The 18,412-nt window shown below is 53.0% G+C and overlaps 5 protein-coding genes across 5 annotated transcripts; 2 read left to right on the forward strand and 3 right to left on the reverse strand.

Annotated features, from left to right (window-relative positions):
• Positions 1-22: 22 nt before the first annotated feature.
• BKA58DRAFT_96243 (putative alpha 1,3 glucan synthase) lies at positions 23-7,914 on the reverse strand. Its single transcript, XM_046176286.1, has 7 exons — positions 7,407-7,914; positions 7,186-7,361; positions 6,899-7,136; positions 6,222-6,836; positions 3,104-6,166; positions 1,055-3,059; positions 23-1,002 (listed from the first exon to the last, which is right to left on the reverse strand). The coding sequence occupies exons 1-7, from the start codon at positions 7,749-7,751 to the stop codon at positions 86-88; spliced, it is 7,359 nt and encodes a 2,452-aa protein (XP_046029292.1). The 5' UTR covers positions 7,752-7,914; the 3' UTR covers positions 23-85.
• Positions 7,915-9,026: 1,112 nt separating this feature from the next.
• On the forward strand, positions 9,027-11,465 carry BKA58DRAFT_436164 (uncharacterized protein; the record flags this gene model as incomplete). Its single annotated transcript, XM_046173393.1, has 2 exons — positions 9,027-9,769; positions 11,435-11,465. The coding sequence occupies 2 exons, from the start codon at positions 9,027-9,029 to the stop codon at positions 11,463-11,465; spliced, it is 774 nt and encodes a 257-aa protein (XP_046029293.1).
• A 447-nt stretch (positions 11,466-11,912) lies between these two features.
• Positions 11,913-13,547, reverse strand: BKA58DRAFT_96267 (SBF-like CPA transporter family-domain-containing protein). Its single transcript, XM_046176287.1, has one exon. The coding sequence runs from the start codon at positions 13,363-13,365 to the stop codon at positions 12,034-12,036; it is 1,332 nt and encodes a 443-aa protein (XP_046029294.1). The 5' UTR covers positions 13,366-13,547; the 3' UTR covers positions 11,913-12,033.
• On the forward strand, positions 13,519-14,987 carry BKA58DRAFT_377305 (uncharacterized protein). The gene has a single exon (XM_046169605.1). It carries the CDS (start codon positions 13,815-13,817, stop codon positions 14,730-14,732), a length of 918 nt encoding a protein of 305 aa, XP_046029295.1. The 5' UTR covers positions 13,519-13,814; the 3' UTR covers positions 14,733-14,987.
• On the reverse strand, positions 14,959-15,541 carry BKA58DRAFT_452514 (uncharacterized protein; the record flags this gene model as incomplete). The annotated part of the gene is made up of 1 exon (XM_046174427.1): positions 14,959-15,541. The coding sequence occupies exon 1, from the start codon at positions 15,403-15,405 to the stop codon at positions 14,959-14,961; it is 447 nt and encodes a 148-aa protein (XP_046029296.1). The 5' UTR covers positions 15,406-15,541.
• Between the last annotated feature and the right edge of the window lie 2,871 nt (positions 15,542-18,412).

An 18,412-nucleotide genomic window follows, 5' to 3' on the forward strand; every position in this document is an offset into this window, starting at 1 on the left:
TATGTACCCACTACCACCCAAATCGTTTTGAAGTGAAACTGACATCTCCAACACTCAAAACAGCTACATTACTACTCGACGCTACTTAAGGCTTGCTCAACTGCTCCTTCCTAAAAAACTTGAAGAACCCCAACGGAATTACCAACTGCGCCGCTAACCCAATCCAGAACCACGGCTTACTCAACCCCTCTACCACCCCCGCCGAGAAATCCGGGAACACATCTCCAGGCCCATTCGCGTTGGGAGCCGTAGCCTTCGCCAGCATCGTAACGACCGTACCGAGAATCTGCGCCAGGACCAGTGACACAGCGATGTGTATCCGAGTCAGGGTCTGCAGCAGCATCATACCAAACCCAACACCCTGTATCGCGTCGAGGAGACCAAGCCAGAGCCAGAGACTGCGGCCAGCGAGCGCACCGGCGACAGGGCCGCCCGGCATCCAAGGGACCCAGTTGCCGATGCCGGATACGCCCCAGAGCATTTGAGCCCAGCGCGGTGCGCCGAGGCCGATGGCGAAGATGGGCAGGAACCAGGAATGGCTTCCACTGAGCTTCGCGAAGAGAAAGAGGAACGCCGCCCAGATAATAACGAAGAAGGCCAAGACGAGGAGGCCGACCGCCCATTGGGGTGCTGCGTGGGAAGACCAGAGGTACGCCCAACTGCGTCCGTAGGGCGTGCTCAGGAAGTAGTTCTGCAGTATGATCATGACGAAGAACCAGCCCACAAGTTTCCGTCGGAGAAGTGTCTTGTAGAACGAGGGAATCTTGCCTGGCGACTGGTGGTAGTACGACGGCAGAGACGTGACGAGAAGAGCTCCGATGGCGAACATAAGACCAGCTATCGGCAACGTGATCATCGCAGCCTTTGGTGAAGAGGTAAGCGCATTGCTTGCATCCGAATTTGCGAGCGTGCTTCCCCAGTAGAAGAGTGCCGTGATATAGAGTTGCTGCGTTCCCTGGATCATACAAGCTCGGAAGATCCAGGATTTGATCGGCGCGCCACCTAGATACGTCAGTACGAGCTAAACATGTCCGAAAGAGGAGAGCGAGCTTACCTTCATCACCAAAGTTCAACGCGAAAAATATCGAGCCACTAGCCGAAGCCGATACGTAAAGCCCCGTAGCAACATTCTGCACCCAATCTCTCGCCGTCCCAAACTCGGCGAACGGCGCAACACCTACGAACAAGAAAGCAGCGCCATAGACTGCGAAAGGCGTGGAGAGAACGAACTTCGATGGCAGCGTGCGGAACATGACCCACCAAACACACGACATGACGATGAATATCGCACCAATAATATACAGTTTCTCTGGACTCTGGCCCTGAGGACCAGTAAGGAGAGTGATCTGATACGAATTGGCAGCCATGATCTGCCCGAGCGCGAGGAGGATGGAGTAGATGGGCCAATCGCCGATTCGTGTTTGCAGCCATCGCTTGAGAAGCGAGGGGCGCTGGTAGTTGGCACCGAGAAGGAATTCGTCCATTTCGCCTGACGGCCGTGGAGAAGCCTCCTCGCTGTCGCTCTCGTTCATAGACGGTGATTGGTAGTGCGAATAACTGGAACTGCGACTGCCGTTACTGTGGAGGCTCTCGCGGGGCCAGGCAGGACGCGGACTAAGACCCATTCTGCTATCTTGAGACCGCGCACGATCACCGCGACCCAATCTCTCGGCGCGCATCCGCTTGAACCATTCTTTCTCGCTGTCGACGAGGAATTGTTCGACGCAGAGGTCGTTTTCGGATGTCTTGCCACTGAGGCTGTTGAGCATGGATTCGAATTTGGTATAGTATACGCCGGTCTTGTCTTCGAATGTTGGATCGACTTTCTGTAGGCTGAAATCCGTTGTACTGGCGTTCTTGATGGTGCTCAGGTCGAGAGCAGATGAACGGTTTCGTCGGTGGTGCGACGACCGCACACGCATGGGGAGACTGCTTGGGTCGAGGAAGCCGCTTGTGGGTGGCGATCTCATCAACATCTCGCCGGCTTCGTCATCTGCAAGCGGACTGCGAGATCTGCCGCGTCCGCGATAGCTTTCGGAGAATGTGTCGATAGGCGGCGAGTCCAGTCCATAAGCGCCTGCTGAATTACCTTCGAGAGCTGCCACGGCGAGTCGGCGTTCAGACTCACGGTAGTCAGCTTCTGCTTGCTCGCGGCTGATGAACATCTCTTGGTCGTGCAAAGATCCTTGGCTCGAGGTTATTGCGCCTTCTGGGTCGTATTCGTGGATGTCGGGCGTTCTGGAAGGCGAGCGCCGCTTGTGAACCTGTGTGATTGCATCACCAGAGGGATTCATCCTCGTTTCATGTCCAGGTCCAGAACGGACACCGAGGGAGAGGCCACGGCGAAGTGTTGTGTGGTAGTGCTCGGACTCTTGGACTTCAGCGTCGTCCTCAGCAGGTCTTTCCTCGTAATTCGATAGCCTGTCCGTGCTAACAGCGCGAGACTGAGGGAAGAAACTCTCATCGGGGAACTGCAGCGATGTTTGCGAAGCCGCAGCTCGTGACCGCGGGCGGAAGATGCCCTTGGATGACGAGTCTTTCTTCTCGTTGTGGATCTTGATGGCAGTCTGCTGGAGGGCGTTGAGGTCTTCCACCCACTTCGCCACCGGAAAGCGCTGTTTGGCGGATCTTGCTCTCATGATAGCTCTTGTCTCGGTCTTGGACTCCAGCGCTTCTTCGATGGCAGACTTGAACTGGTGCAGCATGTGTTTGGTGGTTGTTGATTCGACTGTGAACCACCATCCAGGCATTTGTCCAAGGCCACCGACGCGGGCACCAACACCTAGGGCTCCCTTCCTACCAAACTCGACAGCGACCAGACCAAATGGCTCATCACGGGATGGGATCAGGGCAAACTCAGCGCCTGTGAAGATGAAGGGTGGAAGTGCCGTGAACTCTGGCTTGGAGAATACGCGCTTTGGGTATTTCTCCATCATCTTTCCAAGCTTGAGCGCGGCAAACTTTCCGTAAAGATCGATGACGGGTCCGATACATATGAGCTGCACATTGGAGTGCTTCTCGAGGACGGCGGGAAAGACATCGGCGATAAGATCGACACCCTGATCTGATTAGCTGAGTACAACGACGGAGATGTAAGACTTACCTTCTGGTTACTCCATCGTCCAACAAATACGAAAAGCTCAGCATGAGGGTCCTCCTCCAGACCAGCCCACTGTTGCGCCTGTATGCGAAGATCACCACGACTCGCTTCATACGCTGGATCAACAACAATATTCTCATTCTCCTTCTCAGGTTCCCAAGGAGCGGTGTCGCTAGGATCAGGATTTGGTAGTCTTCCGACTTCCTTCAGACCCCAGAAGATAGGGTAGCGAGCGTACGACCGTTTTCCGTATTTGTTGGATACACCGACGGCGCCGAATCCACGTTGATGGATGCGGAGGTAGCTTGCGCCAGCGTGCAGAAGATTGAAGACCTCGCCGAACTGGACGTACTTTTCGACAACAGAAGGCTCGAGGTTGTACACGCGGCACACTTCGTCGCGCTCCTTGGGTGTGCGCATGGGCCATAATCCTTGGAATTCTGCGTTGTGTAGGGAAAGTGCGCAAGGAATCGTTCGTCCTTTGGAGAGCAAGTACAACGGCGCGGCGGCGCCATGGTAATCGTTGATATGGTACAAATCGATGGGAAACCTTTCAATGGTCAGAGCGATGCAGGCATTCCAAGCGCTGTAGTACACAGCCGAGTCCAAATCATCCATGCGGGGTGGGTACGGCTCGGTCTTGGACTGCTGTCGGAAAATCGGCGCATCCAACAACACGTACGTGATGTTGTTGAGCTTGTGATACTGGACCTGGATCTCGTACTCAGTGTCGAGAATGGTCACCGTCATGGGCTCCGCTGGTGTATCGATGGGATAGTCCACACCGCCGACGCAAGGAACAACCCAAATCAAGTCCTGATGGGGAAGGTTCTTCCCCATGAGCTGTGCCATGACACCCAATCCACCGATCTTGATCTTGATAGCCCAGTCCTCGATATCGTATTCCATGGTCGCGATAAGAATCATGGGTCTCTTCTTGCTGGCGCCGAAGTTGCCGATAGCCGCAGCAGGCATGGGCGAAGAGTCTCGCGATCGGTGAAAGCCTAGGCGAGGAGTAGATCGCTTCAACTCGACAACGTCGTCAGATTGGATGCTTTCGAATTTGTGACCGCGGCGCCAAAAGGCCAAAGATGCGAAGAAGGCGAGACCCTGTGCGCTCACACCCGTCTGGTTGAACTTGACACCATAGAAAGCGCCCTTGTATATCGAGATGCTCATCGCAGCCGTCAACACCGGCAGAGACCAGAGGAGAGCGAACAGTATCAGCTGTATGAACCGGTTGCCTGCATATACGAGCTTGTATGCCAGGGTCGCATCGTCGATCTCAACGCGATACGCCAGGTACGGTCGAGGTGGCAGAACCGACATGTTGAGCACGTTCTTTGCGAGAGAGTCCGGAGGAAGCCGGTCCAAAACGCCATCCTCATCAACATCGCCAAAGACGAAGCCTGCGTCAGGTTTGCCCCCTGGATTCATGCCCCAGACGTTGACTTGAGCGACCGAAGGCCATTCGGTCATAATATGCAACTTCCACTTCCCGTCCCTGCCAAGGTCGAAAGAGCTGTCGATACCGGCATCGAATCCAAATTGATTGTAGGGTCCGTGAGCAAACAGATGTGGAAATCGTCTTGGTTGACCCTTGTAGTTCGTGTCAGTGTGCTGGATGTGATCGCTACTTCCAGTCACGCGGTTCCAGTATTGGAGAGTAACGTGCTCGCCCTCCCATTGTTGGCGCTTAGTACCCGACCAGGGTTGCGTCTGAAGGTCGCTGTTGCCGCCTTTGTAGTCTTCCCATTGGCTCCATGTCGATCCCCAATTCGTGGAGTACCGCCATTTGTTAGCGCCTGGGGCGACGTGCGATACGTGCAGGCCCTTGGAGTCCTTCTTGAGTATGCCGGTAGTGTAATTTGCGATCCGAGGGAAGACCATGGGGTTGTTCTTAGCTCCAATCCGGATCATGAAGCGATCATTGGCGTTCGTAAAGCGCTCTCCATCCTTGGTAGTGGCGTTCCTGATGGTGACGGTGTGAATGCCATGCGAGACATCCTTCAGAGTCGCTTTCCAGCTCCATTTCGAAACAGAACCACCGACAAGATTAGAGACCAGCGACGAGATGTCAGCACAGTCGACAGTGTCTTCGTCAACCGCTGCAGAGAAGTCATTCTCGGTATCGGATGTAATGACAAGGTCCTTAGTAACCCCATCGCAATCCATCGCTTCGGAGAATTGAAACTCAATTTCTAGTGAATCTTTCTCCTGCGCTCCCTTCTTCGACTCAATCTGAGCATCATGGCCTGGCGAGAACTTCGTGATGACGGGTATGGGATCAAGCCAGCTGGCCTTTGGCACATACGCCCGGAAGTCATACGGCTTCATATCGAGCTCATCCACGCAACCATTAAACTCCTCTGAGCCGTCGATGCCTAAGGAGGTAGAGCTGTTCTTGAGCTCAATCTCATCGTACGGAGCGAACAGGTTCTTGACCGTCGTTCCAGCGTCGAATGCGGATATGAACGCTTTCTCTTTGTCTTTACAGTCGAACTTGTAGCTGACATCGCGATCCTCGTTGGAGTAGACGAGCCAAATTTGCGATGATTCAGTGCCTTCGGTCAGGTTTTGTACATCCGGATACTGGTTCCTCATAACGCTCCACATCCCGAATTCTGATTTCGTTCCATTCGAGCCTGGCAGTTGCACTAAGCGAGTCTGATTGGAAAGCGATTGTAGGAAGTAACCATCGTTGAGGACCGGATACTGGGTACGGCGGTGATACATGTTTTTGATGATGTTGTGAACAGGATGCGAAGGATCTCGGTGATCTTGGCTAACGGTGTCGTCATGGCACCCATCAAGTACCGCTTCGAGTGGCATGTCGTAGTATTGCGAGCTGCCGAGCCGGTAGCAACCGTGATTTTGCCACCCCTGTGCAGATGAAATCGGCTGTCGGCCGAAGATGTAGTTGGCGGCAGTGCTGTCAAGAATGTAGAAAGCCTGCTCTTCGCCCCAGAGAAGTTTTGGAATACCCGGCATGTGAATTGTTGTGACAAAAAGGCCGAGCAACATTCTCTCGGTACCTTGCTTGATAGCGGGCCAACGGAAGACATCCTATTGTTGTTAGCACCACCGATAGAGAATTTCAGGGGGTCTGGAGAGAGCCTACCTGGTTGGTGACTCCATACATGTGCCGTGGGTCGAACTTTCCAGTCTCGGCATTGACAAAGTCGTTCGTGGTGAGTAGTGTATTCCAGGCATTGACGAAGTTGACGGGAACGTCGTAGCCTGCTTCCAGATTACCGTCTAATCCGAGGAAGCGAGTGAGCGATCGATATGTACTGTAGTGAAATGCGGCTCCATCTAACGCTTGTTTGCCATGTGCTCGCAGAAAATACTTATCGTCCGAGTTGTTGGTCAGTGTGACGGCTTGAGTGATGTTGTCCGGAACCTGATCGGGTTGCCTCCCGCGCCCAAGGTAGATGGAAGCAAAGTTGTTACCTCCTGTAATCTCGCCTGGCATGAAGAAGTTGTCCTTCCCATACTTTCGCGCGCATTGTCGGACGAAGTCGCCAAACTCAGCTTGAGCTTCGACAGTGATCTGTGTAGCTTTGTCGAATCGGAAGCCATCAATGTCCAGCATCGCTATCGTGATGCACGAAAAGTGTTCGATCTTTTCTCGGACCGAAGGTACCCATTCTCGCAAACGGTCTTGGACGGAGGCAAACTTGGATAGCTGGCGCTGCCAGTCAGGGAATACACCGAACGCTTCGGTATCACCGTACTATGAAAGGTACATCGTTAGTACAGCTGACCTGCTCTTTGCCGTTGAAACGTGTAACATACCTGATCAAACTCGCTATCGTAGCATCCAATAAGCCTGCTGAATGTCTCATCAGAATCTTTCAACACCGGTTGCCCTGACTCGTTCCAGAAGTTGGGGTATGTGCATGTGTCGTTGTATTTGTTCCCAAACGAGAAGTCTAGATACTGGCGGTTCGATTTCCACTGCACTTTGTGTTCTTCTGGACGAAAAGGTGCTGTCTCGTTAAGGAAGCCGTCGAAGCCGATGAGGTCACCCATGCTACACACAGGATTAGCTATGTCGATCGGGCGTCGCTTGTGTTACGTACGTCGACATTGTATGATCCAATATCACATACATGCCCCGCTTGTGGATAGCGTCGACTGCTGCCCGCCACGCCGTGATATCCCCATAATGTTTGTCGAGAAGCGTCAAGTCCAGCGGCGAGTAGGAGTCCGCCTTCCATGGATTGTTGATGAAGGGCGAACCGGCGATGTAGATGCCCTGTACGTCTTAGCACAAAGTCTATGGAGTAGTTGACTTGCTCACCTTGATTCCCATTCCTTGGATATAATCCAAGCTATCTACCAATCCTACCAAATCGCCTCCATGTCTCAACTGGTTGCTCTGCGAGTCTTTCTCGTATACTGTCCCATTGATATCATCATTCGTCGGGTCACCATTTACAAATCTATCTAGAAATAAGGTGTAGAATGGGAATCGCCAATTCGTTGGTGATGGATGAAATGTATGGTCTTTCCATTCGCCCGAGTAGTCGAGGGGGTCTATGGCTGCTTCGTTCTCATTAAGGTTGTACCCAACAAATTCTTTGTCAAATCTCAAGCAAGAGACGACAGAGATCAGAAGTAGCTGCAGGAGTGTAGAACGCAGCATGTTGAACAGAAACGCTAGGAGAGGAGTTTGGAGACGGATGCAGCCGTAAGCAGCGCCATTCGGAGACCTTTATCTCGGTGACCACCAGAGCTTGAGGAACAGCCTCACGCACATCGGCGAAGAATACAGCAGTGTTTGACAAACTGCACGCCTCGATTAGCTAACGCCAGCCAGATACCGCAGTAAGTGCAGTTGCTGAGAACCAAAAATAGTGGTCGCGACAAATCGTCTGAGGTAACCAGTCCCGCTCTTGATCACCGCATGAGACAGAGCTCAGCCATCGGCGTAGCTCTGGCATATGCATCGTCTCAGAGTCTACTGGTCGGTTACCGAGGGTTACAGCGGTCTGCCATGATAAGGCAGTCCCATTGCTGATGATTTCCGTCATCATCTAATGGGAACTGGGGACTAGTTTGCAGTCTGACGTCTCTAGAAGGTGGTGTGATGGGACAAATGTCAGAACGTAAAGCTGCAGAAGGCAAGTGCAGCAGATGGCTTGAGGCTGAGATAACCATGATCGGTTGGTCCAGTAATGAGACGGTGAGGTTGCACAGAGATAAGCGGCGTAAGATGCTCATTGGGACGGGGAAAGTCAGACACCGCCGACGTTGCACATGCTGGCTTGTCAGCAACGGCTTAATTTACAGCTGAAGCAAACGAACCTAGCATTCATTACCAACAGCTGAAAGCTTGCATGAAACCTGCTGCATCCTTTAGCTTGCGACTGCCCTCAGCCGTAGCAACATTCCTCATTTGCGAGTGCGGGCACACAACTTCCGAGGGCTTAAAGGTGGGTGCCGGTGCAACGATGTCGAGGCTGAGATTTTCGCTCGCTGCTCACTAATCGAAGTCGAAGATGGAGTCGATGAAAAAAAGCATTTTGCGCTGAGGGTATTTTACGCTGGTACTGCGATGGCACACAACAGGTGCCGGTGAGGGGAGCCTGAAGATGAGATGCAAGCTGGATCTGACGGGCAACCTGCATCAAGCCATCAATCTGTATCGCAATCGATGCGACACACATACGAGAACATGCGTTCGGATAAGAACCATCGCAACATAAGGTTCTGGAGATGTTTGGGATGAAAGCAGTTGAAGGCCGTTGGAGTTGGTGGGGGCCAGCGGATACAGTCGGGCCGACTCCCAGTCGCACTCAACGGGCGTCGCTGCCTGCTGCTGCCTGGATGATCACCACGCCCGCCTCGGCACGGTATAGTATATGTTTACCAGCAGCACACATGTGGAATTTGGTGTAATCCCATATAGAATCATACGATGACTACCGCAGCAGCCCCAGGACTCAGACGTTCAAAGCGCAAACTGGATGAGCAAGCCGCCAACCCAGTCTCCAACACCAACACCGCGCCAGCGCCCAAGAAACGTGCGCGTAAAGCCACTGCATCTAACAACACACCCATACCATCCCGCTCAGTCAACACCACCTTACCGCCCTTCCTCGCCCTCCCACGAGAGCTAAGAGATGAAATCTACAAGCACGTCCTAGAGTCAGACAACACATCAACGCTCAAATCTGGGGCCCGCAACATCGTCACACGCTGCGGCCTCGCAGGAGTAAACAGACAGCTCTGCGACGAGTACATTGATGCGGTTCTCTTCCACGCACCGGTCATAACGACCACAGTGCGCAACCACAACTTCGCACCCGTTGTCACGTTCCTGAACCGCCTGTCTCAGGCCCAGCTGAAGAAGCTGAGTAACGACGGATTCCAGGTCGCGGGAGCATATGATAGTTATGCTGTACCGATGCGCAAGATACGCATCATTCTGTCGTATACCGCTGGTGCAAAGGATAGTCATGCACAGCTGAATAGGTGGCTGGACAGGTTCGATAACCCTGATAAACGGGGGTTGGGGATTGAGTTCGAGTACGAAGGCGATGGGTCATGGTGCAAGGGAGGGTATAAGCAGAGACCTAGGCCACGGGTTGGTGCAAGTAAACGGTGGGAAGCGGAAGCGGATAAGATCAGAAATGGTGGCAGTCGTCGAGGACGGAACGGGTATGTAGTTTATGGGCGGAGGTGTTGATGTAGTCCTAATGTGACAGTGTGTGGAAGTTGAACGGGATGTCGTTGGAGCTGGGGCGTGAAATGAGGAAAATATCTTTTTCACGTGATCGGATGGACACAGGGCGGCTTTTGCATCCAGACTGCCTGCATCTAGATCCTCAATATCATCAACAAGAGCCTCGTGTATGCGCTGCTTTATCCGCAAGTTACCTCAACCAAGCCGTCCACTTCCCCTTCCCTTCGCAATAACATAGGCCACCTATACATACTTTCGCTGCCGCCTGTACCAAGCCAGAGCATGAACGTGATCCAAGACCCGACGCGTCGCGCCACAGCGCTGTCACTCCGTCGCGACACCGCTAGCTCCAAACTCTGTCGGTGAAGACACTGCGCATGCAGTAGTCGATGGTAGAAGCTGGAAGGGCGACTGCATACTCGTATATGTACTCAACACTAGCTCCGGGCTGCGGTAAATGTAGATGCTCGAAAGTCTAGATCTCCTTCCAGCATTATCCTTGATGTAGGCTGAACCAGCGATAACAAATAATCACATATGCATCAAACTGCCCACAAACGCATCGTAAGATGACGCACATGGATCCCCATCCCGAGGTCAGAACTTGCATCTCACAATAACGTACGCGAAACAGGTCTTCGGGTCCGCCGCACCGTGCCACAGCATGGCCTCGCCGCAAAACGACATCAAAAGGGGGTTTTGGCTATCTGTCGGCACCTGCGCCAGGCGAACAAGACAACACGTGGACTCCGCCGGGAGTGTCGCTCGATCTAGATTCTCCACCCGCCCTGCATATATTATTCTTTGTTAACGAAGGGATATACTTGCATTAGGCCAATGAGGAAGGAGAGTACGGTGGTATAGATAGATTAGGTGCAGTGCGCTTTATTCAAAAATGTTCCGTTCCTGCCGCTCGCGACCGCATGGTGTATGTGAGGTCCAGCCGAAATGGACATGGCAATGCACTCCAGGCTTGTCTACCATTTACCCGGGTCTCTCGACAATCAAAAATTGTGTCGCGGCTCGTCGGTCGTGGCATAGTGTGTAATGTTCCGATGTTCCGGACCCCGCCAGTACGCTCAGCTCCTGTGTCTTATTGCGCGACGCGCATGCGCAGCTCCCACGGTTGTCAGTTAATCTCGCCCAGCGCCCGCAGATATGGTTTCTGCCACGAGGGCGCGCACGCGGGGAACCGGAGTGCATGTCGTACGCAATATGTAAATTGATGAAGTGAACCAGGGCAGCAAGGTTTGGAGCCGAGCTAGCAAGCTTGCTCGCTTGGTGGATGCCGTGACTAGTAGATTGGTTGATGGGCAGAAGGAATTGCTGTTTAAGAACGCGCTGGTTTGTCCTTTGTCGATCTGGACTGGATTCTGTTGTGTTACTTGCTTCTTTCAATTCTTGTTGGGTTTCGGGTCGATCAAAACACAACACGGGAAACTTTTTTGCATCTACCTGTCTGTCGGTTTTGGGATTACTTGCTCGATTATTCGTTCGGCACTCGCATCGCATACTATTCAGACATCATGAAGCTCTCGGCTATCATTGCGGTTGTTGCTGCGTCGGTTGCGCTTGCGTCACCCGCTGCAGTATGCCATCTCATCCCATCTTAAGACATCACGGACTAATCAACAACACAGGTCAGTCTCGAGCGATCTGTCAAGGAAGTAAGGAATGCGGATGGAACTACCGCAGCGGTTTCTTGCGTCGAGTGTCCTTGCGATGGCTTTCTTGGGACATGCAAATGCGTACGTATCTCCTGTACGGATGGAAGATGGGCATGAGGCTGACAAGGGCAGATTCCGAATGGATGCTGCTGCATTACTTGAGTAGGAGGAGCTATGGTGAGATTGGTGATATAAGGCATATGCGGCGTTCTTGGTTACTATATACAACATGGCGGAACTATTTTACAAGTACAGGAAGTGAGAATGATGGCCGAGATGAGAAGATCAAGCGATGGTGGTCGCGAAAAGTCTTGAGATGCCACAGTTGACAGTAAGGGAAGAGAGGGATGCTCGCGCATAGTATAGATCTTTCCACCCATCAAAAGCGTCCACCAAATTCGACTTTCCAACCTCGAGTCAGTGCCAATGGGGAGGCCCGGTGATGAAGAAAGAAGCTGACACGCAGCTCCGAGAACGAGCCACTCACAATCTCCACAACATCAACAACCCAGATGACGAGATAGTCTCACAGATGAGGAAATTCGCAAATATAACATGCTGCCTTCCCAACCCTATCTCGTCTCTCCACCCACCCCACCCTTTTCTGCCTCTTCCCTCTCCTCTTCCGGTCTAATCCACTTGCGAAACCCAATCGTCATGATCCCCCCAATCGCAACCTGAAAAGCCTGAAAGATAATCGCCGGAATCTGCATCTTACTCTGATCCACAGGATCAATGTTGATATACATAACGCTCGTAAGTGGCACGACCATCGCAAGCGCCTTTGCAGGACAGCAATAGCAACAAGCAATCACATCTTTCTTCGGCAGCCACATGGTCGCAGCCGTGAAGCAGATAGCCAGCCAGATGAAATACAAAGCGATTGTGATGAAGACGATGAAGATGATGTTGGAGGGTTTGACGGCTGAGAAAGCGCCTGAGGAGAAGGCTTGGTCGAAGGTTTGCCATACCATGGTGAGCAGGGCGATGGAGGATAGCTTTAGCAACTTCCACTCAAAGAAGACCTTTTTCGTTGCCTTGGGGAAGAGGCGTTGGACGATTTGTCCAACGAGCATGGGGAGGAAGAGCGAGAGTCCGAGTTGCATGAATACACGTTGGTAGATGCCGGCGTAGCCTGAGCCGCGCTGGAGGACTTTGCTATACCAGGAGCCGGTGGACAGGTACATTTGCAGGATGATGGGTGTGAGGAAGGGACAGAGAAACTGGCCGATTACGGATTGGACGACTGTGAGGGCTGCGTTGCCGTGGGCTTGACGTGTCATGACGACGTTGCTGGACATTGTTGTTGGTGCGCTGCCGACGAAGAGGAAGCCGATGAGGAGCCATGGGTCCATGAAATTGGGGTTCGTGGCACATAGGCTGACGATGGCGAAGGTGGCTGCGGAACAGACGAGGTAGCATTGGAGTTGTACGAAGATGTGTAGTTTCCAGCGCATGTAGTTGGCGAGCATGACCCGGGTGTCCAGTGTACAGCCGTTGATGAAGAAGATGACGGATACGGCGAGGTATGTGATGACAGTTCGTTTTGTGCGCTGCTGGGAGGCTGGGACTTGGACTTGAGAGGATATGAGGACGACGGCGCCCATGGCGAGGAGGAACCATTGGTCTTTGACGAACCACTTTAAGACTTCAAGGGCCTTTGCGCGCTTGGGTAACTTCTTCTTCACTGTACTCTTGGTCCCCTCTTGTGTGTCTGATATCTCAGCTTCGAGATGCTCACTAGCTTTTAACGATTCGAGAACTGGCGGCCCAGTGTTGATGGAATCCATATTCGTTGCTTCTGTAATGCGCTCTTCTGATATCGTTGCTTTGTTGGCTTCCATTGACGAGCGGCTGGATGGTGTCGCCGCAGTCCGCATTTCGATTTCTTCGTGCTTTTCCATTGAAGCTGCCGTTTAACATGTGCCCAGATAATCAGTCACAATACTCAAATCTTCTCTGCATGCGTCTTGGCCTCGAGATATGTGACTCTTCGGTAATATGACGGGCCTAATCATGTAGCCGATTTAGCGCATGCCGCCGCGGGAACTTTACCCCAATGACGCGCGGGCGGGTGAAGCCGGGATCCTGCCATGCCTCCGCGAAGCGACATCTGTACATCGTGAAGGAAGATACTGGCAGTCAATTCACAAGTCCTTTGTAGTTGGGGGTGAGAAAGAATGTCGACGAGGGATGATGAGGCGGCCCGGTTAGTCAGCCTAGACAAATGCACCATCCCCGCCATTCATCGCGGCGTGGCATGGCGCCTACAGTACTCCTCACCCGCCTTTGGTTCCCCCAGCATCACGTACACCCAGGCATATAGCCACCCGTCACTCGCTTCACTCTCCTAATGACCGCCCCTCCTTCCAATGCCGACTCCGACTCCAACCGCAAGCTCATCTGGGCTTCCGTTTACCGCACGCTAATCCGTCACGCTCACCCCGACGCGCGCTTCAACCACGACTTCCTCTCCTTCGTGCCCGACTTCACCGGCTCCTCATCCGCCATCGCCCGCTTAGTAACGCTACCATGCTACCAATCCGCCGCCGTCATCCTCGTCACGCCCGACAACAGCCTCGAAAACCTGCGATGCCGCGCCCTGAAAGACGGGAAGAAAGTGCTAGTCGCTACATACCGACTACGCAGAGGCTTTTTCTTACTACATCCCGGGCGAATAAACGAGAGTAAATACGAAATAGCCGCGTGTCTGGACGGCATGGAGAAACCAGGCATAGGACGCTCGGTATCGCTTGCGCAGCTGCGTGATGAAGGACTCAAAGTAGACCTATGTGTCACCGGCGGTCTGGTTTTCAACGCGCAAGGCGTAACAATCTGGGAAGGACATAATCTATTCGAGATACAATGGGCGTTGCTGGCCGACCTAGGCGTTTTACACACGCAGACACCTGTTGTGGCTGTTGCACATGACTGTCAGGTCGTTGACGAGACAACGCTAGGCGTGGACAAGGTAATGCCGATGAGGAAGGGAGAGGTACAGTGTGACTTTGTTGTTACACCGGATAAGCTGTATGAGGTAGGGGGGGCGGTTAAGCCTAGCACAGGTGTGGATTTTGAGAACGTGGATCCCGAGGGCGTGCAGAATATTCCGCCACTGCAGGAGTTGAGGGGGATTAGGATGATGGAGAAGATCATGCATAGGGAAGGCTTTGTTTCTGAGAAGGAAGAGAAAGCTGATGAAGCGCCGAACGAGGATGAGCAGATGGGTATTAGTATTGTGGAGAAGCTGATGCAGAGTTATAGGGCGTAGTAAATGAAGATTATGATAATGTACTTACGTGCGAGGTAGGTCTGCAAGGCATGTTGAAGAGATTATATTACTATACTGTAAGTTCCGCCTGTAGAAGCCGGAGCGAAAGCAAAGTACGCCATCCAAGGCGTATGCGAAGATTGTACGCCAACGCAATGAAAATATCCCCAAGCCGCCTTTCCCTCATTTTCCCTCACTCAGACTCCACCCGTCAAGCACACATACCCTAAACCCCCTCCTTCCAACACACCACCCCCGTAACCCTCCCCACCCTCCCCCCATCAAGCAAAATCCTCTCCCCACCCATCCTCACGACCACCCCTTCACTCCCCCACCCCAAACTGGCTTTACACACCACCTGCCCATCATCCCTCTCTACTGCCTCTCCCTGCAGATCCGTTCCCTTCTCTACCCCAAGTATCTCGATGGCCTGTACGTGTTCGGGCCGTGTGCTGAGATCGAGGGACACGTCGATGGGTATATGTATCGACCATGCGTTGTTGGATGTTGATGTGGAGGTTTGTGGGCTTTGGGATGATCCGAGTGTGTAGTGTGAGGGTGAGCCGATGAGGGAGAGGGTTACGAGTGGGAGGGCTTCTGAGGGTGCAGGCGTGGGTAGTGGGGAGGCAGATGCGAGGGCGATGAGGCCGAAAATTGAGAGGCCGGTTTTCATATTGTGCTGTGTTGTTGAGATGCGCGTGTAGTCGCAAGTTGACGTGTCGCTGTAAGCTGACTTCGCAGTTTGGTTGAGTAATACTCGGTCCGACGATGCTTGAAAAATCCTAGGGTTGGGTACGTATTACACTGCGTGCGCTGTACCTCGCATTCACCCTTTCATATACAATACCTTTCCAACCACGCCGCAATGTCTCCACCACGTACGAAACATACTACCAGTGGCACAGCCGTCCTCCAGCGGTTGGATAATCTACCATCTACAAATCGAAACAACCTACGCCACAGCCGCTGTCACCCACACGGCATTCCTTCGGCGGTGCAATGCGGAGAATTATCTGGCGAGGTGATTGGGGCGGCTGCGGGATGTAGCCGCTAGGATTTTCCGGGGCCTGCGTTCGTGTTGGTGGGTGGGCGCGTCGTGCCTTGATGCGCCCGAGACTGTGCCGCCTAGGCGCATACATGTATGCATGCTTGCATAAGAAAAAGCAAATTGCTTATCACAGGAAAAGGAGAACGGAGGAGGCGAAGAAGCAACCATAAAGGTTCTCGCATGGACCTCCTACTCCAAGAAGCGAAAGCTTGAATGTATTGTGCTATCTGAAGATAAGAAAGTGAAGATGTGCTGCAAAAGCAAGGTAGTGGTCTTAGCTGGCACATGTCAATAAACTACTCCAAAAGTATGGGATGCCTCGGTACGGCCGTAACAGCAATACCCCAGTGCTGTTTGATGCTTCTAGGATGGGTGTACTTGAAGGGTGATGATGTTCGTGTTATGCTTCTTGTGTCGATCATGTGCCGGTGTGTGTATGTACGCCTCATCTTGGTACAACTTTCAAGATCGGCAGTTCATTTGATGGTGGGTTGCCGTGTCTTGTTCGGGTTGTGATATTCGCCTCTTATTTTAGTAGTCCTGGCAGCTGCATCAGAAAACGCATTCGGACTAGGCAGCTGCAGGGCCTCCGACATGTCCGTGTCTTGCATGGCGCCGATATACCTACACAGTGACAACAAATGCTCAATATATCACCTACCTACTTCAATCGTCAGACCTTTAGCAGTTATCTGACAGGTTTCCTTGTTTGAAGGCATAACGGTCGCCGTCGCATATACGGATATCAGGACGTCGGACATAAACGCGAACTAGATCGCACGCCCGCAAGTTCGTCTGTTCCCAGCAGGTACCTACTCAGATTTTAACCAAAGTTTAGTTGCAATGACTGAACCTTGCGAGCGTCATCCAGGAATGTTCAAGATTTTCACTCAACCCAGTCAATCATAGGATCGTTGCTCCCGATTGCAAGGGTTGCACAAATGCGGCGATAGGGCGGCTCGACGGTGGGTTCAGCAGGCCAAGGGTATGGAGAGTTCTTCGTCGTACTGGCAGGGGAACACCGTTTTACTGTCCGAACGTCAATACAAGGTCGCCACTTTGGAGGCCGGAGTTTTTTCCCAGGAGCTTTCTCCGCCGGACGCCTAAACCTTCGTTGGGAGGCCTGGAGAACGTTCCTCGGCAGTTTGAGACGAACTTACCAAACGGGAAGAACGTTGAGCTGAGACCAACTGACGTTGAGAGGGCCGGACAGGCGTGGCATCGGGAGATAAACGGTTGCGGAGTTGTTTCCAGGAACTTGGAAGTGCTGTGCTACCCTGATGCATGCGACGCTCATGTCGCCATTGTTCTGTGGATTCGGGGTCCACATCTGGGATTTTGACCTGCTGAGGCGCTGCATGGGGGTCGCATCGACCTGCCATCCAGCGTTACCCTCGATGAATTCAATTCCGCTGCCTGTTCGTCGAAATATTGAAGCAGTAGTCGTCGGACAAGCAACTGACAGACCTTCGGACGACTAGCCGTTGTTGTATACCAGTTCCTAAAGCTGGGTTTCAGTCGCGAACCATTGTTGTTCGTGCGACGGACTCTGCATCTAGGGGACGATGGTACCGCGGCCGATGATGCAAGTTTTGGGCTAGATCCAGGTCCTCCAGTGCCTACAGCAAGTGCCGATGCCCGCGGCAACGAGTCAGTCCACACACTAGATACTCGTGAAACCCTGCAGACTCAGTGTACAGAAGCCGAGGCACCTGAGTAGTATGGCGACAGTCTCGAGTTATAGACTTAAACGCCATGAGCCACGATAACTGTCATCGTGGGAGTAGAATGGCAGTGGTGTCGGCGGACTCTCGCTCTCGCAAACCTGTCAGTGGGGCTCCACGCAGGTTCAGGAACTGCCCGGCTAGCGGTTACAAGTTCCCGTCTTTAGACGTGCAGAGCACTTCCTCATCGAGAGAGTCGGCAGTCAGCGTAGAATAGCTGAAACCAACGGTTAAAGAGATACTGCGCGATGATGCAGCCGATCAGCGGCAGCAAGTGGGAGCTCCGAGGAGTCTGTGAGGTTGAGTGTTGACTGTCAGTGGTCGTCCGAGCTAGCTGGGAAGCGGAAGGCACGGAAGGTGCAGCCCTTGCGAGATTTTCGGTGACTAATCCTGTTCTCGGCTAGCTTTCACGTGGCCGGTGAACATCGCGAAACTCCTTCGAGCGGGACGCATCTAGGCACCACCAAAAGCAGGACAGGCACAACCACTGCCGTGGCCCAACCCGCGCTTTTGAGTTTTGCTACTGCAAGCTGCCTTCCAGCCATAGTGGCGTTCCAGCCATGCGAGGTACAAGCCAGCGATATGCACGAGGCTGCCCAGATGGTGTACGGTGATCTCCTACTCCTATCCCCTTCTGTCGTGTCCCTATTTGAGTTCAATGAACAATTTCGTTTGCGGCAGTCATCACTACTGCCGTCAGCTTCTACGCGTCCCCGGACAGCCCTGTCAACGCATGAACGACTTCGCCAAATCCATAGTTCCGCGTCCGAGCTTCACGGCACAGCGACCCTGTTGGTAATGGTCGCTCCTTGAAACGGACCAGACCCTGGAACGAGTCCTGGGAGCCCGCCCGCAGACCCACTTCACTCGTGGCGGCATTGGTTATGTGGTGTCCTCTATAGCTCCAC

This window comes from Alternaria rosae, assembly GCF_020736505.1.
Source record: "Alternaria rosae strain MPI-PUGE-AT-0040 chromosome Unknown BKA58scaffold_2, whole genome shotgun sequence".
NCBI classification, from domain to species: domain Eukaryota; kingdom Fungi; phylum Ascomycota; class Dothideomycetes; order Pleosporales; family Pleosporaceae; genus Alternaria; species Alternaria rosae.